The following is a 15,117-nucleotide window of genomic DNA, read 5'->3' on the forward strand; positions in this document are numbered from 1 at the left end:
GGAAGGGAGTCACCAAGAGCTGCTGAGGGAGGAGAAGGAGGGGAGGGAGAAGGCGGGTGTGGGAAGAGCCCACAGAAAGAAGGTAGGGACAAGAAAATGAGCCTTCTCACTTGTAACCAGGGTCCATGGGCTGCGTAAGGGTGCTCCTCAGTGGCAAAGGCGCCTTCCACTCCCGTGGAAACGAATGTGATGGCCATGTCACCTGTGATACTTTTATATGTAAAGTGCCGTCCATGCAGGAGTCTGCCCCTGGGGGTGGGAACACGGAGACAGTGAGTGGCAGGCCCCGGCCAAGGGACAGGGTGCCCAGCAAATGCCCTCCTGCCTGCCCAACAACAGGGGACTGTAACTGAACATGTTCATTTCAGCACCTTCCAAGGGAAGCCCCTCACAAGCTCTCTACTGTCATTCCTCCAAAGTGCTCAAAGCTAGCAGAAACATTAGATCAGCATTCAAAGGGTCTGCAAGGGAGTGGAATACACCTCCTTCATGTCCTGGTGAGGAAATTGAGGCCAGAGAGGGCAGTTAGCAATGTGCCCAAGGTCATGCCCAGAACTAAGAGTGGGATCATGTCCACCCTTTCGAGGGCGAGGGTGAAATCTCCTAAACATATTTCCCAAGCTCCTGGGAGGATGGCATAGTACCTTCACAGCACAACCCCTGTGTCCAGGGCAGAGTCGTCCACCAGCTCCTGGGCTCTCCCATAAGATTAAAATGGCTAGCCCCAAGGCCACAAGCACGCCTCAAAACAAACCAATAACAATAATAATAACAACAACAACAATAACAATAACAACAACAATGGCTGAAGCCAAATGGGGTCACTCTGAGGGAGCCAAAAGAAGTTACTGTTAATCCCCAGTCTAGAAATACACCTGGGGGAAGGGCAGGCAGGGACAACCAGGGAGGCAGAGGAAGCACCACCTGCCCTTTGCTTTCTCAGGCTGCCTCAGATTAACCCTTCAAAAGTCCTGAGCTTGAGCCAGAGAGGGAGCTGGGGAGGAAATGGCTGGGGTCCTGGTGGGGGACCTTGCCAGCCCCCGTTCATTCAAACCACTTGCTATCTTTGCCCTGCTGCCCGGGGTGGCCAAAGCTGGTTAGCATCCAAACTTCTTTCTCAGGCTCTGGGGACAGTGGGAAGGGACCAAACCAGGGCAACCCCCTTCCTCCTTGTCACTGTTGTCTGAGTTTAGAGTTATTCTGGTCACCTCCCTGCTATAAAAGTGAGGGTGGAAACCCCAAGGGCTATGCAAGAAGCCAGCTGAACAGATTAGGCCAGTACATCCCCAAGCAGAGAGCTGAATTCTGGCCACAGGGCTAGATTTCTGGCACTGCAGACAGCAGCAGAAAGGATACAGCTGGGCTTCTCGGTCCCTCAAGGAGTCTGTTGTGCTGGCCACTGGGTTTGGGGAACTGAGTGTTTTGCATGGGAAAAGTAACCAGTGGAAGAAAATAGAGTCCAACCCACTGGAGCCCCCGCCCTGATCCCCAGTGCTACTGACCCTGGGCTTGTGGAACAGCAGGGGCATCTGGGTTTGCTAGGCCGCTGAACTCCCTAAGGGACCATGGTGGAGGGACACCTCTCTGGACAAAGGAGTGTTCTTCAGCACAGTGGGGGTGACAGGCTGGCTCAAGAGTCCACAGCTCCCCCACCGCAGGCCCAAGATGGAATTGCCTGACCACCTCTCCTCTCTCCCAGGATCCCTGGACTCTACCCAGGGGTGGGGGAGAAGGCTCCCTGAGAACAGGCTGTGTGCTGCAGGGCTCACCTGAGGCAGAGGGGAATGAGAGCCCCTGACTCCTGGTTGAATTTCAGATGCACACTCTCCAGTTGTCGCGTGCGGATCAGCTCGTGGGGAATGATGGCTGTGGAGCTGTCACTTTCCAGGCTGTCTTTGCGGCTCCTATGAGGCAAGCACAGGAGCAGGTTCAGCACAAGGTCAACACCATCGGGAGGAGCAAGACAGGAGTCTTAGGCTGGGCTCCTGAATAATGACAATGATGGTGAGTGACCACGGTGGGGTGGTAACAGCAGCCACCATTCACTGTGTCCTTGCTAAATGCCAGACGTTGTGCAAAGCACTTCTCACTGACTACTCCTCTCAACATTCCCAGGAGGTAGGTACTAATCCCTTTTATGGATGAGGAACTGGGGATCAGGGAAGTTAAGGAACTTGTCCAAGTCACCCTGTCTGGGAGTTTGGAGCTGGGATTTGGTCACAGTTAGAATGTGTTTTAAAGCCTCATCTTTGGCCAACACACTTCTATAAAAGTTTATGTCACAGTGGCTTATTCTTCCCCATACAGCAGCAAGAGCATCTGGGAGCCCTTCTTCCCCTGCCCTGGAGCCTCGGTTCCCAAGTTCTCCAAAGCTGGAGTGCTAGAGTATCAGGAGGCATGGCTCCAAGAGTTTCCTTCCAGCTGACCCTGAAAAAGCTGTGACTTTCCGCAGGCTCTGAGCATGCACACTCCTGCTAATGGCCAGGAGCTGCAGTGACATACACATCCTTCATCTGACCAGGAAATGATACAATCCTTAGTGAGGGGGTGGAAACCAGACTCTCAGGAGTCAGACTAGTGGGCCTGGCTGGGCAGCAGAACCAGGCCACCATCCTACTGGGTTTTGAGGCCCCAGGAGCCCTGTACCAGATTTCTCCTGACTGTGGCCTTGGCTACAGTGAGTCTGTCACTGCTGTCTCATACTCCCTCCTGTCCTGCTTCCCACCAACAACTTATCCCACAACTGGGCCATGGGATCCCTTTGCAATCTAAGATATGCTCTTTCAAATTCAGCTGCCCCCACTGACAGCCTCTCAAATCTGCCTCAGCCGGAAATGAGGGTTACCCACTGATCCTATTCAAAAGGCCGGATCCTAGTTTGGGCTGTGAATCTCAGAACAATTCCCCAAGTGTCCATCAAAATACTGGGTGAGAGGCTCTAGTTGTTTATCATTCAAGAGGCAGGAGCCATCCAGGATGTCTAGGCTCACAGTCAGACAGCCAGTGAGGGGCAGGCCCAACCTCCTCACACACTGGCGGGGGGTGGGGGTGGGGTGGTGGGGAGGTGGGAGGTGGTGGCAGGGGCGGGCGCTGAGTGGCCAATAAGGCACCCTGACAGGCAGAGAACCTCCCCAGAGGGAGGGTGTGAGGTCAGCAGGCAAAAGGATGGAGGGCCCAGGGCCCTTTAGAGGCAGTGGTTTATAAAAGCCCCTAAGGTAATGGGGACCCTTCCTACCAGCTTGTGTGGATCTACTCCAGATATAACTGCTCTTTCACAAAGTGGTCTCTTCCTCTGGTTTCCCAAAGCAGTTTCCCAAATTCTGAAACTGCCCTTTGCCCTAGCTTCTCCTTTGACAAACCCTTTCACAAGACCTGTGAAGGAGACAAAATGCTATGGCCAAGAGGGTCATGGAAGTTCAAGACTGGAAGGAAACTCTGAGGTGATTTAATCTACTTCTTCCCTTCACGAAAGACAGCTGGTGACGAGTCCAAGGCCACAGACCTGGTCTGGGGAAGGCCAGCATGGGAGCCTAGGACCTCTGACTACATCTCTTTCCCTAACACTCTGGTTGCTACACCTCCCTTCTGAGGAGGGAAACAACACACACCATTTCTCAGTGGGTGCCGTCAGGGCCCAGACAAAAGCAGAACTCAGAAGACAGGCACCCTACTCTGCTCCAGAGCAAGGAGTCCATAGACTCACTGGACAGTGAGCTCCCCATGTATATTCTATGGTTGGCCCTTCTTTCACAGATGAGGAAATGGAGGCTCAGAGAGGTGAGGTGACAAGCCTGAGGTCAGAGTGAATTTAAGGGGAAGAGCCAGGGTGTCATTCTTAGTGACTGCCCCATGCCACCTCTGACAATGGGCCCATGTAGAGACATACCAACATGTGGCTGAAGGGGGCTGAAGCCTGGCCGCCAGGCGGGGCCTCAGAGCCCATGGGGCTCACTGGAGGACCGCTGCCTCTCTGGCATAAGCAAAAATGCTGATGAATAGCAACTGAGGTGGGGGTGGGGAGCTGAGAGAGAAGAATCAACAGCACACAGGGCTAGAGACATCTCACGCTGGAGGGAAAAATAAATTGTTGAAAGTCAGCTAAAGTCACCTTGGTAACTGCTACAACACACTCACCCAGAACGAGGACATCAAACCCCAAACTGCAAACAGCTTTAAAGAAATGGAAAAGAACTTAATCATCTGAAGAATTAATGTGACAAGTGCCCACATTTACACCTCCCACCAACCTTCAATCATTTGAAAACGTACTTTAATCTTTTAAGAGAAAAAAAATTGCAAAATGCTAGATCTGCAATCCTGGAGCTCGGGTATTTCCGGCATGCTGCTTCAATGGAAACGCGGCTGCTACACACACACACACACACACACACACACACACACACACACACACGCAGGAGCCCAGCTTTCTGCTGATTTGTTTTTTCTGGACATCGATGCAGAAGCATGAATTATTTGTGTGGGCTGGGTGAGGTATTAAATCTGCAGCCGACACAGGTTTGCAATGTTTTGCATGGTTGTCAGCTTAATCTTAGTCATAAAAAAATAAGTACTGTGCTCGCCAGCGTGGCCTAATTTTTCAGCTGGGCTGTTTTCTCCCTGAGTTCCCAGTGGAGGAGAAGGCAGAGCTTCGGGGGGGTTGGAAGGGAGAAGGACTCCCAGGGAAGTATGCCCTACACCTACTGGGGATTGCTAGGGATACAGGGCCAGGGGGTGAAGGATGAGCTATCACTCCAGGTGGCAAAATGGCTAACACACAGGTTCTGGGTTCAACTCTCACATGAGCTCAGGCAAATAACTTACCTTCTCTCTAAGCGTCAGTATCCTCTTGATGGGAATAGATAATAATACCCTTTCGTTATAAGGATTAAACTAGATGACCCATGTGAAGCATCTAACGGTGCCTGGGGATGTAGTAGGTGCTCAAAATACATCTGGAATGCATTAACAAGATGTTAGGGGCTACCTCTAGAAGTTTATCTGCTCTTCCTGCAAGATAGCTTAGGAGGGAATTATTTGGCTTTACCAACTGCCTCTGACCAAGTCAGTCCCACTTCTGAGCAAAGGTCCTTGCCCTGAGCTTGGGAGGGGGTACTTCTGAGCTGGGGCCTGAAGGGCTCCTGATTCCCTGAACAGATACTACAGGCCCTGGTCAACCACTGGTCCTCTTGGAAGGCACAACTACAGGCCAACAAAAACCCTTGAGGCTTTTGTTCTGCTAAGGGAGGTGCTGGCAGGGCCGTCTTCCTTCTACAGAGCACAATGGTCTTCCTGCAATTCTCATCTGCTGGACCTCAAGCTGCCCAGAAGTAGTTTAATCCCTCATCCCATGACAGCCTTGCAAATCCCCAAGGCTGCTCTCACAGGCCATCATCAGCTTCTCTTTTCCAGTATTTGTGAACTATATTCTTAAGACGTGGTTCTGAAATCTTCCAGCCACACAAGTCACTCTCACTTGCATTTACTCTAGCTTGTCAAAGCCAGAATGTCATGTCCAGAAGTGATGTGTCATGTGTGGAAATAAATACAGCATGTGGTCTGACCAGTGCAGATCAAAGAGGGACTATGAGCTTTCTTATTTGGGAAACCTTATTTCTATTAAAACTGTCATCAAATGGTCTATTCTTTGTAACCCAATCATACTACCAGCTCTTACAGCATACCCTCTGTCAACAACCTTTCCCTTAGGCTCTCTCTCATGGCCTGTGCTTAGACCTCTTCTTTCCCATCTTGTACGTACTGTGTATTAGCTGGAGCTAAAAGCCCAACTCTGCATTATCTGGCTACTGTTTCAAGCAGTTCAGGTATTTCTGAAACCCGGCTCTGGCATTCATCATACTGGCATTCCACCCTGACTTCATATCACTGATGAAACTGTTAAACTCACCATCAATGTTCTCATCCCAGGCTTTGATTGAACAGTGAACAGGATGGGGCCAGGCAGACAGGCTAACAGAATGACATTATTACTTTTGGGGCATGCTCATCTGACCAATTATAAATCAACCCAACCATTCCATCACCAAGCCCTTCACCTTCCTGGATGCTCTCTGCACGTTTCTCCATCATGCCAACAATGATGTCAGAAGACACTCTGAAAATGTCTTGCTAAACTCCACCTATAGAAGTCTTCCTTTGTCTACCAGGTATAAATAGGTAACTATTTCTTTTTTTTTCCTTTTCTTTTTTGTTTTCTAAGGTAAAGTTTTTAAAAAGGCTTTTCTTTATTCATTTAAGTAATCTCTACACCCAACGTGGGGCTCGAACTCACAACCCCGAGATCAAGAGTCTCATGATCCTACAACTAAGCCAGCTAGGCAACCTGGTAACTATTTCTAAAAATAGAGAAGAATGGTCTGGCAGGCCTGATTCTTTCTGGATCCATGCTGACTCTCAGGGCTTACTGTTCCTCTTAAAGAGTGCTCATAGTCTGCCTGCTGAATAACCTGGTCCAGAATTTTCCCTGAGAGTTGACACTGGGCTCACTTGTTTGGAGAGTACAGGATGCTTTTTACACGTTGAAACTTCTGAGTGCTTTCAGCCTGCCAACATCTCTCTCTTACTCCCTCGAAGATGATGGACACCAGCTTCATAAATTTCATTTGCCAATTTGTCTGGTGTTCTGGGGCACAATACATGTAGATCAAGTGGTCTGAAATCATGGCTTCAATCTTCTCATCAATGCCTGTTTGACTCTTCCTGCTCTGATAACTTTTTTTTTTTTTTTTTGAGATTGAAGCATAACAGAACTTGAGTAAATCTTGTTTTCTCTCTGCCACTGATTAAAGTTACTCTGTCCAAACAATGGGACCTACGTTTTCTTATTCTTGTTGTTCCAAACAGTAGTACAAAAACTAAAGTCCTTTTTGCTGGTCATAGCACTTTTTTTTATAAGACTCAGTTCTTCTTCAGTTTCAGCTTTTCTCAACCCTGTTCCTTAGTAGTCTGTGCTGGTATAACATACTTCTCCTTCCAGATTTTGTTCAAATTCTTCAAGAAATCTGAGTTATGTAAAAGATTCTCTACATACTGGTCTCTGGAGGTATTACACTTCATTTTAGTTTCCAGGGGACTGGTGACAATGATAATATTAAGAGGCACCTTTTATTGAGTGCAGACTCTGATGCCACCTCCTCTGCTAAACCTTATAAAACTTTGCTTCCTTTCATTTTCATGGCAACTCTATCAAGAGGTATTATTTTCCCCATTTTACAGATGAAGAAACTGAAACTCAGAGACTTAAATAACTAGCCCAAGGTTACACAATGAATGAATAAAGGGCTGAGGCAAAATCCCCAGGTCTTCCTGACGCCAGCTGAAACAACCACAGTTTTTCTCCTTAAGAACTTCCCATTCCAAAAAAAAAAAAAAAGAACTTCCCATTCCTTTGAGTGGGCTTTCCTTCTGGGTCTTCAAGGCCATGAAGACACATCTATTTTTTTCCCTGAACTCTTAAAAAAACTGCTTCCTAGAAGTCAAGGCAGGACTTCCCAAAGGGTATTTGATGGAATTTTAATTTAAGGGAAGCTTCTAAGAAAGCAGATGGGGCAAGGGCTAGATGCAACACACCGCATCTCAGATAAAAGACCTAAAATGTTGGCATTTAGAAGACCAAGGCGGGGGGGCTGTGGAAGCCAAACCAGCCAGTTTCATTCTAGGTGAGCTGGCATCTTCCGATCTTAGCCGCAGAACCACCTCTTCACTTAACACCCAAGAAAATCCCCTGAAAGGCTGCGAAGACCCCCGATCTGGGGATAGCAGGGCATTAGGGTTTTCCTTTTTGATCTCAATCTGCCCAAGGTGCTTTCTTGCAGTGCCCTGGCACTTGCACTCTGAGCACCTCCATGGCTGGTCAGCATCAGGGGCACAGCTGAGTGCCCCTCGTCATTCCCTCTACATGGAGACAGAGGCTCTCAGGAGGCCTGTCGGGTGGTCACAGCCTTATAATCTTCAACTCTTAGCCCAGAGCAGGGGCAGTGGAAGTGCCTCTGCACAACCAGGGCTGCCTCAAGGCCAATTCTGTGATATCTATCTATCTATCTATCTATCATCTATCTATTTATTTAAAAAAAGATTTTATTTATTTATTAATAAGACACACACACACACACAGAGGCAGAAACACAGGCAGAGGAAAGCAGGCCCCCCACAAGGGGCCTGATATGGGACTTGATCCCAGAGCCCGGGATCATGCCCTGAGCTGAAGGCAGACACCCAACTCCTGAGCCACCCAGGCATCCCTGAGTCTGTGATTTTTAGTTGGAGCGGGTTAGCTTTTCCTTTCACTGGACAGGGCGAGCTGTAACAGCTCCTACAACATCACTTGGACTTTTACTTATGACTCTTTTTATTTATTTTTATTTTTTTAAAGATTGTATTTATTTATTCATGAGAGACACAGAGAGAGAGAGAGAGCCAGAGACACAGGCAGAGGGAAAAGCAGGTTCCATGCAGGGAGCCCAAGATCCTCCCGGGACTCCAGGATCACACCCTGGGCCAAAGGCAGGCGCCAAACCGCTGAGCCACCCAGGTGTCCCTATGACTCTTTTTAAAGTTTAAAGAGTCACAGAGTCCTATCGGATTCACAGTCACCAGTCTTCCCACCCCCCTTTTCAGAGACAACCACTCTCATCGCTCTTAGCAGACTTTTCCGGTATCTTCCTCCATACTTCTAATGTACTTCACTTCTATTTCCTGGTATTCCTCTTCCTGGCTTCACCTACTGACAAAGGAATACGAGCTCTTAGCTCTCTTCTGTACCACCCTCCCACCCTCCCACCTTCCCAGGAGACCTGTTCGTAAGTCTGTTTGGATCAGCATTAAGTGTCTACATTATTATACGAAACCAATGCTTATTTACTACTGAGGCGTGTAATACATTATCGTACATACTTTTAGAAAAGTATACTTTTCTGGTGTAGTTTTCTATTTTCCTTGGATTTAATAACAATCTTGGTTTTCTGTGTGTTTGTCACTAGTTCAATCCTAAACTAACTACCAATGGTCTACAGATTTCCTCCAGGATATTCAGATACATCAAGTTTTTATCAATTTTATCTTTTTTAAAGCCCTTCCTCTGGAGGTCCTTCCAAACTGGCTGCCTTCTATTCTTGCTGCAAAGCTGCCCTCACAGTCACCCTAGTGATTCCCCTGGCCTCTTTCCCATGCTGGACCCCATTTCCTGTACCCCACATGTCTTTCTTACTCATTCTGGTGGAGTATATCCTCGAACAGATTTCACCGTATTTTTTGGCATGCCTTTGTCAGCCAAACGGTGCCCACTGACCTGCTAACCTCATGGGTTTCAAGGCAAACTAAAACACCAGCTTTACTCTATACAGTGGTATATATAAACTGCCAAGGCCTACTTTCCAGTTACTTTTTCCTTGAATTGGCAGGAAGCCACTCCACATTTATCCTCTTTTACAGGCAGTACCCAGTGGTGGTGAGGACTGGATTAAACAATCTAAGGTTCAAATCTTGGCTCTGACACTTATTCTAGCTTACCGACCCTAGGTAAGAACCCTCTGTGTTCTAATTTGTAAAATGGGGACAACAGCAGCTCACAACACAGGACCTGGCATGTGGCAATGCCCAATCAAGACTGCATGCTCAGTCACTAGACACTGTCCAGCCCAAGGTTCTTCCTGTAGTGGGAATGACGAGGGGTAGTTTACAGGATGGCTTAGATGCTCACCTAGGTAATTCAGGAATTGATCTAAATTCTAGCATTTATTTCTTCTTTACCACCTGTCTATATAACACATTCTATATTTATGCTTCCCACTGCATACGGTGACTTTTCACATATTCTAAAACACTCTCTCCTTCCACTGTCAGGATAGAGTCCTGATTTTCTAGTACTGTATAGTTCATAGCATATGCCCCTATTCACCCTACCCACACTTTATGGACTGATGGAGCTGCATCCACGTTTCCTCTCCATCCAGGTCTCTTCAGATAGAAAAGTCTTAATTTGCCCATTTAAGCCTAAGGGTATCATTTATTGGTCATGTTTTATCAATGGCAGCAGGTGTGGAAAGGAGAGGAGCTGAACAACTGAGCCTCCATTTAGCCAGAGTCCCAGTCCTGGGATAGTGGTGACATCTGCACTGGCCACACAACTTGGGGCCTTCTCCTTGGGGATGCCTGGGAGTGGGAACCAGGGCATCGGGGTTGGTAACTATTCAACCGTGAAGTGGGTTTGGCCTACTAAGCCAGCCCAACCTCTGGCTTCTGCCTCTAGGCTGGGAGATTATTTCTTTTGCTTTCAGATTGCTGACAAAAGCTCTGAACTTTCCAGAGAAAGAATCACTTGAAGGTCCCCTTTGAGGCAGGACTAGGACAGGGTATAGGCATGGGATGGGGGTAAAGGCACCAGCTCACCTCCATGACAACTACTAAATACAAGGTTGTATTACCTGGTACACCAATAACCAAATGATAAAGTATGTTATTTTTATTGTGAGCACCCCAAGGACGGGATGTGATGATGGAACGGTGGGGCAGGGTGTGACTTAAGAAGAGAGAGGGAGCGAAACTGGCATGATGATTAGAGGATTCTTTAATCAACCATTAACTCCTCTTGGCACCAGAAACCTCTGCCCCCTGCCCAGCCCTCTGACTTGGGTGGGAGATAAGGATGCCTGCTTTCCTGAGCGAGCTCACTCTCACCAGAACGCTTGACTTTCCGTTTTCTGAGACATTGAGTCATTTCCTCTCTCCAGCTCTCACCTTTGAGCCTTCCTTTTCCCTTCCCTGGAGAAGTGACTCACTGGTGAAGTGTTGGGTGACACTGAGGATCAAAGATGGGTGATAAAAATACTCCTGATTGTGCAACTTTGAAGAAGGGGGATGCGCTGTGGACTGAGGATTCAACATGCTGGCCATGAACTCCAAGGCTACGGTGTAAACAGTGGCCACGGCTCCAACTCTCTGGGGAAGTGGAGCAGAGAAAGGAGTTCAAACAGAAATTTACCTGTGCCACATTTGCCATGAAGCCCCTTGTCTTGCCCTCTCAAATATGCATCTCTGAGAAAGGCACACAAAGGCAGGCACTCAGCAGGACACGTGTGAATCACAGAGGCCTGAGCCCTTCCTCCCATTGGCCCTGCAGGACCTGGCTGGGGCTGAGAGCAGGGCTGTTTCTTTCTGGGTTTTCTCTCCAGCAAAAACAACGTACTTCCCTAGTGTGGGAGTGGTGAAAGAAGCCAATGTGACGTGCGGGCTCTGGGCTGGCTGCTGCACTGATGTGATAGGCACTTTGGGCAGGGTCACCCAGACTGCCCTGTGTGTGAGCTGGGAGTGTCAGCGGCCCAGCTGTTTTCTCAGATGGAAACTCACCTAACTTCATCCAATTCACTAGATATAGACTAGATATTTTCTTCTTCTAATGATTTGTCATGGGCCTCATAGGGTGAGTAAAACAAAACATAAGTTTCTCTAAAGGATGATTCCCTGGCCAGGTTATAAGGTATTCAAGATGAGAGCAGAGACAGCAAAGTCACCTCATCCAAAAGGCAAACAGATGGGAGGAGAGACACTCTAAAAGTGGAGAGAAATATATGTGCATGCCTATGTGTGTGTTGGGAGAGTTGTGCAGCAGAGGAAGTCACAACCAGAGAATTCATATACAAAACCTTAATTCTTCAGGAAATTAAGGCAAAAAGGCAAAAAAGCAAAAAGGCAAAAAAAAAAAAAAAAAAAAAAAAAAAGAAAGAAAGAAAGAAAAAAAAGAAAAAAAGAGGCCTTAAAAGTTGCTGGCGTGATTCCAGAAGACTGAGAAACTTGGCTCAGAAATTATAGTTAGTTTGCTTTTTAAAGGTGCCTCAACTACAAAGTGCTTTTCTCACAGTCAGGGACCTTCCCCTGCCAACACATATATACACACACAGGAGCACTGCCCCTCTCTGGGAGGATATGTGACCCAGAGAGCTTTGTACAGGTCCTCCAACCTCAGGCAATGAGACCCTGGCAGAGGGAAAAGGACTCTGGAACACTGCTGTAGGTTCCCAGCATCAGGACAAAAGTTTATGGAAATGAAAGCTCCCCACCCCAATGCACCTGACCACACACATCCTCTGAGTCCCTGTGGAGAGGCTGGGGAGCCAAGTCCAAACTCTGCAGAACAGTCCAGGCCACCTCAGACAGAGAAGATGCCCAGAGCCTTTTCTCCCCCTCAAGTCCCTACAAACATTGGCAGACACAGCCTTAAGCCAGGCTGTCTTCAGTGGCAAGAAGGGAGTTGCTTCCCATGCTTCCCAAACTCACCCAGGCCGGCAGTGGGAAGGGCGGCGCCAGCAAGCCGAAAGAGGCTTTTCTCAACTGATCATCTTGGGAAAAGCCAGATACAAATTTCACGGTTGGAATGCAAGGGTTGTGAAACCCTGAAAGAAGCCCCAAAAAGGGCCAAGGACTCTCCTTCTGGGAAGGCGGTGGAGGCGGTGGGAGGAGGCTGGTGAGGGCAAGTGGGAGAGGAGCAGGTTACCCAGAGGGGCCTGCCTTTCTGGGAAGCAGGAAGTAAGGCCTCAAGAAAGAAAGAAAGAAATCCCCTAGCACTGAGGTGGTAGAGGGGACAGAGATAGGCTTGGTTTTGTTTCTGAACATAAGGAAAACAAGGCTTTGTGTCAAAAAGTAATTCTGATATAAATGAGCCAATTACGATACAGCTTGTTATCTCCGGGATTTGGAAGCACCAAAGCTGACCACATGTCCTCCTTATAGTCAAATATGCACAGTAAGCTTCTAACATGGGGCTGAGTCTTGTCTTCAATGTCATGTGAAAGGTTCCTATTTCTGCTCCAACTAGATAGATGAGGTCCACCAATGAGGGCCACTATTACCTCAGAGACACAGCCTTGTGTATCTCTCATGGGATCCCTGAGAATGGGGTAAGAAAGGACACACTAGGGAAGAGAGTCCAAAGTACCACCCTTTTCTAACCTTGTACAAGTTGCTGACTGGCCTCTCTGTTTCTGGGTCTCCTCATCTGTAAAAGGGGGATTATTAGAGTACTTCACAGAGTGCCTGTGAGAATAAATGAAGGTCATGTGTTGTAAAGCTTTTGGAACATTACTTGGCACATGGTCATCACTGTGTAAGTGTGAGTTGCTAGTGGGATGTGAAAAGAGCAAGTGCTTGACCCCCCTCTGCGCCCCACGAGTAGGCCAGAGCCCAGCTGCTAATACCCAGGATCCATCAGCCCTTCTGAACCATAGCTTCCTCAGACCTTTCCCAGACCCACGTGGAACCAGAGCGCCTCAATCTAGAAAGCCTGACTAAAGGAAAATCAGACATGCACACACAATAAGGCCTGTGCTGGTTGCTCCCCCACAGGGAGGGGAGCAAACACTAGTGCCAGCACATTTTGGGTCGGCTTTCTCAGTCGCAATCTATGTGGTTTATCTGAAATGGGGTCAGGTCCCAGAGTGGGCAGCATAGATATTATAATCATGCTTGCTGATCTAAACTGAGTCCATCATCATCGATCATGAGATAACAGTGAGCTAGAGCCTTGAAACACTTGAGGGGTGTGTTGGAAAAGGATCTTGGCAAAGCAGAAGGAACCATTTCTTAACCAACTGCTAACAAATTGGTAACTAGCGCTGAGAGCCTCAAAAGAGACATTCTGATTCCCTCCGGACTGCAGATTCCAGCACTTTGGAGACCTGACTGGTTACCTGAACTGCAGGGAGGGAAGATGACCCCAAAGGTCTGGCACCCCTGATCTACTTCCATCCATCTATTTGTAGCTCAGTCAATTCAGGCCAAAGGTAGAGGCTGTAGCTCTTTCCTTGTGTCTACAGATAGCTGTTGGACCAGATCCAATGTCCTTTGCCCAATCAGAGGTGGGCTGAGTCTGGGCTGTATGTATGCATCCAGGAACCCTGAGCCTTGTGCACCCTACAATGTCTGAAAGTGCAGCAGCTGAACGTATGCCCAGGATAGGGGGTGAGACCTAGAGTCTGTTCTATATATACAAAAATGGCAAGTGGGGTGTTATCTCTGCAGGAGCCCCTGCCCTTCTGCCCATAAACCTGGACTTTCCAGAGGTGACAGGGCCATCTGAACTGAGACTTGTCTACAAGTCATAGGCAATGTGCTTGAGTGTTTAAGCCGTCAAGTACCTCCCAGCCTCCCCGCCAGTGCCAATGGGGCCTAGAGGGTGAAGCCAAGCTCAGGGCATGGGAAGGAGCATGGCCTTGGGACAGGATCCAGACTCATAGGTGGAGAGCTTCCAGATGCCCCATGCCTCAGCCTGGCCATCTGCTACTGCCAGGAGAAGATCATGGTGCCTCACGCCAGCTACTTCAAAGCAGATGGCTAGAGAAACCCACTGGCTGGAGTTGAAAGCTGCTCGGAGGTAACAGTGGAGACTTCACCAGGCTCTTGCCAAAAAGCTCAACTTGCTTGGCTTCTGGATGGCAAATTCCAGGTAAGCCATCTTGGCCATCCAGAGTAACTCTCCCCTACCCCACAGTCTGCTCCTAGGTTACAGCCTTGACTTTAGCTAGCCAGGCCTCCCCTGTTCCATCCCTGTCAGTTCCTTTCCTGCTTAAAAATTTTAGGGCAGCTTTAAGGTCCAACTCATGTTCTTCTTCCTCTGAGAAGCCCTCCTTTACTATTCCAGATCAGGCTGACTTGTTTTTTCTGTAGAATATTAGATAGCTACCACTTTTGGGGATCATGGATGAGCAACTGGAGCTGGAATTCAAAGAAACAGCTATTTCCAACAAAATGCATCTACAGCCAGACTCACACCAATTTCAGTTCATGTACCCCCAAAGGAAGAGCCTATATTCCAGATGGCTCCCTGAGCCCTTAGCTTGCCACACATCAAGTGTGTAATAAAGACTTCTCAGAAGGACAGATTACCCTGGTCTTGCAGGAGTGCTGTGCTTCCTTTTAAGCCCAGGGCATAGCGACTTCCTCTCTGGCAGGCAAGGGTTCTGCTCTGGGCTGCCAGCTCCCAGGCATCCCCTGCCAGCAGTTATTCCCTACAGCTTCCCTGATTCAAAGGGCAGAAGGGGATGCCCAGCTCCAGCCCTGCCTACCATTTATCCCCTATCAGAGGAAGAGAGGTCAGCAGGAAGAGGATTT

At 48.3% G+C, this 15,117-nt stretch overlaps 1 protein-coding gene across 5 annotated transcripts in view; it reads right to left on the bottom strand.

The window, feature by feature from the left end:
- SUFU (SUFU negative regulator of hedgehog signaling) overlaps window positions 1-15,117 on the bottom strand; it is a 122,203-nt gene that overhangs the window by 14,185 nt on the left and 92,901 nt on the right. For all 5 annotated transcript variants that reach the window (XM_077877822.1, XM_077877824.1, XM_077877825.1 and 2 more), the window contains exons 9-10: window positions 1,770-1,904; window positions 111-249 (exon numbers count right to left, since the gene is read on the bottom strand). In XM_077877822.1, coding sequence (XP_077733948.1) covers window positions 111-249; window positions 1,770-1,904 — 274 coding nt within the window. The remainder of the gene's footprint in view (window positions 1-110; window positions 250-1,769; window positions 1,905-15,117) is intronic.

Source organism: Canis aureus, chromosome 29, assembly GCF_053574225.1.
Source record: "Canis aureus isolate CA01 chromosome 29, VMU_Caureus_v.1.0, whole genome shotgun sequence".
NCBI classification, from domain to species: domain Eukaryota; kingdom Metazoa; phylum Chordata; class Mammalia; order Carnivora; family Canidae; genus Canis; species Canis aureus.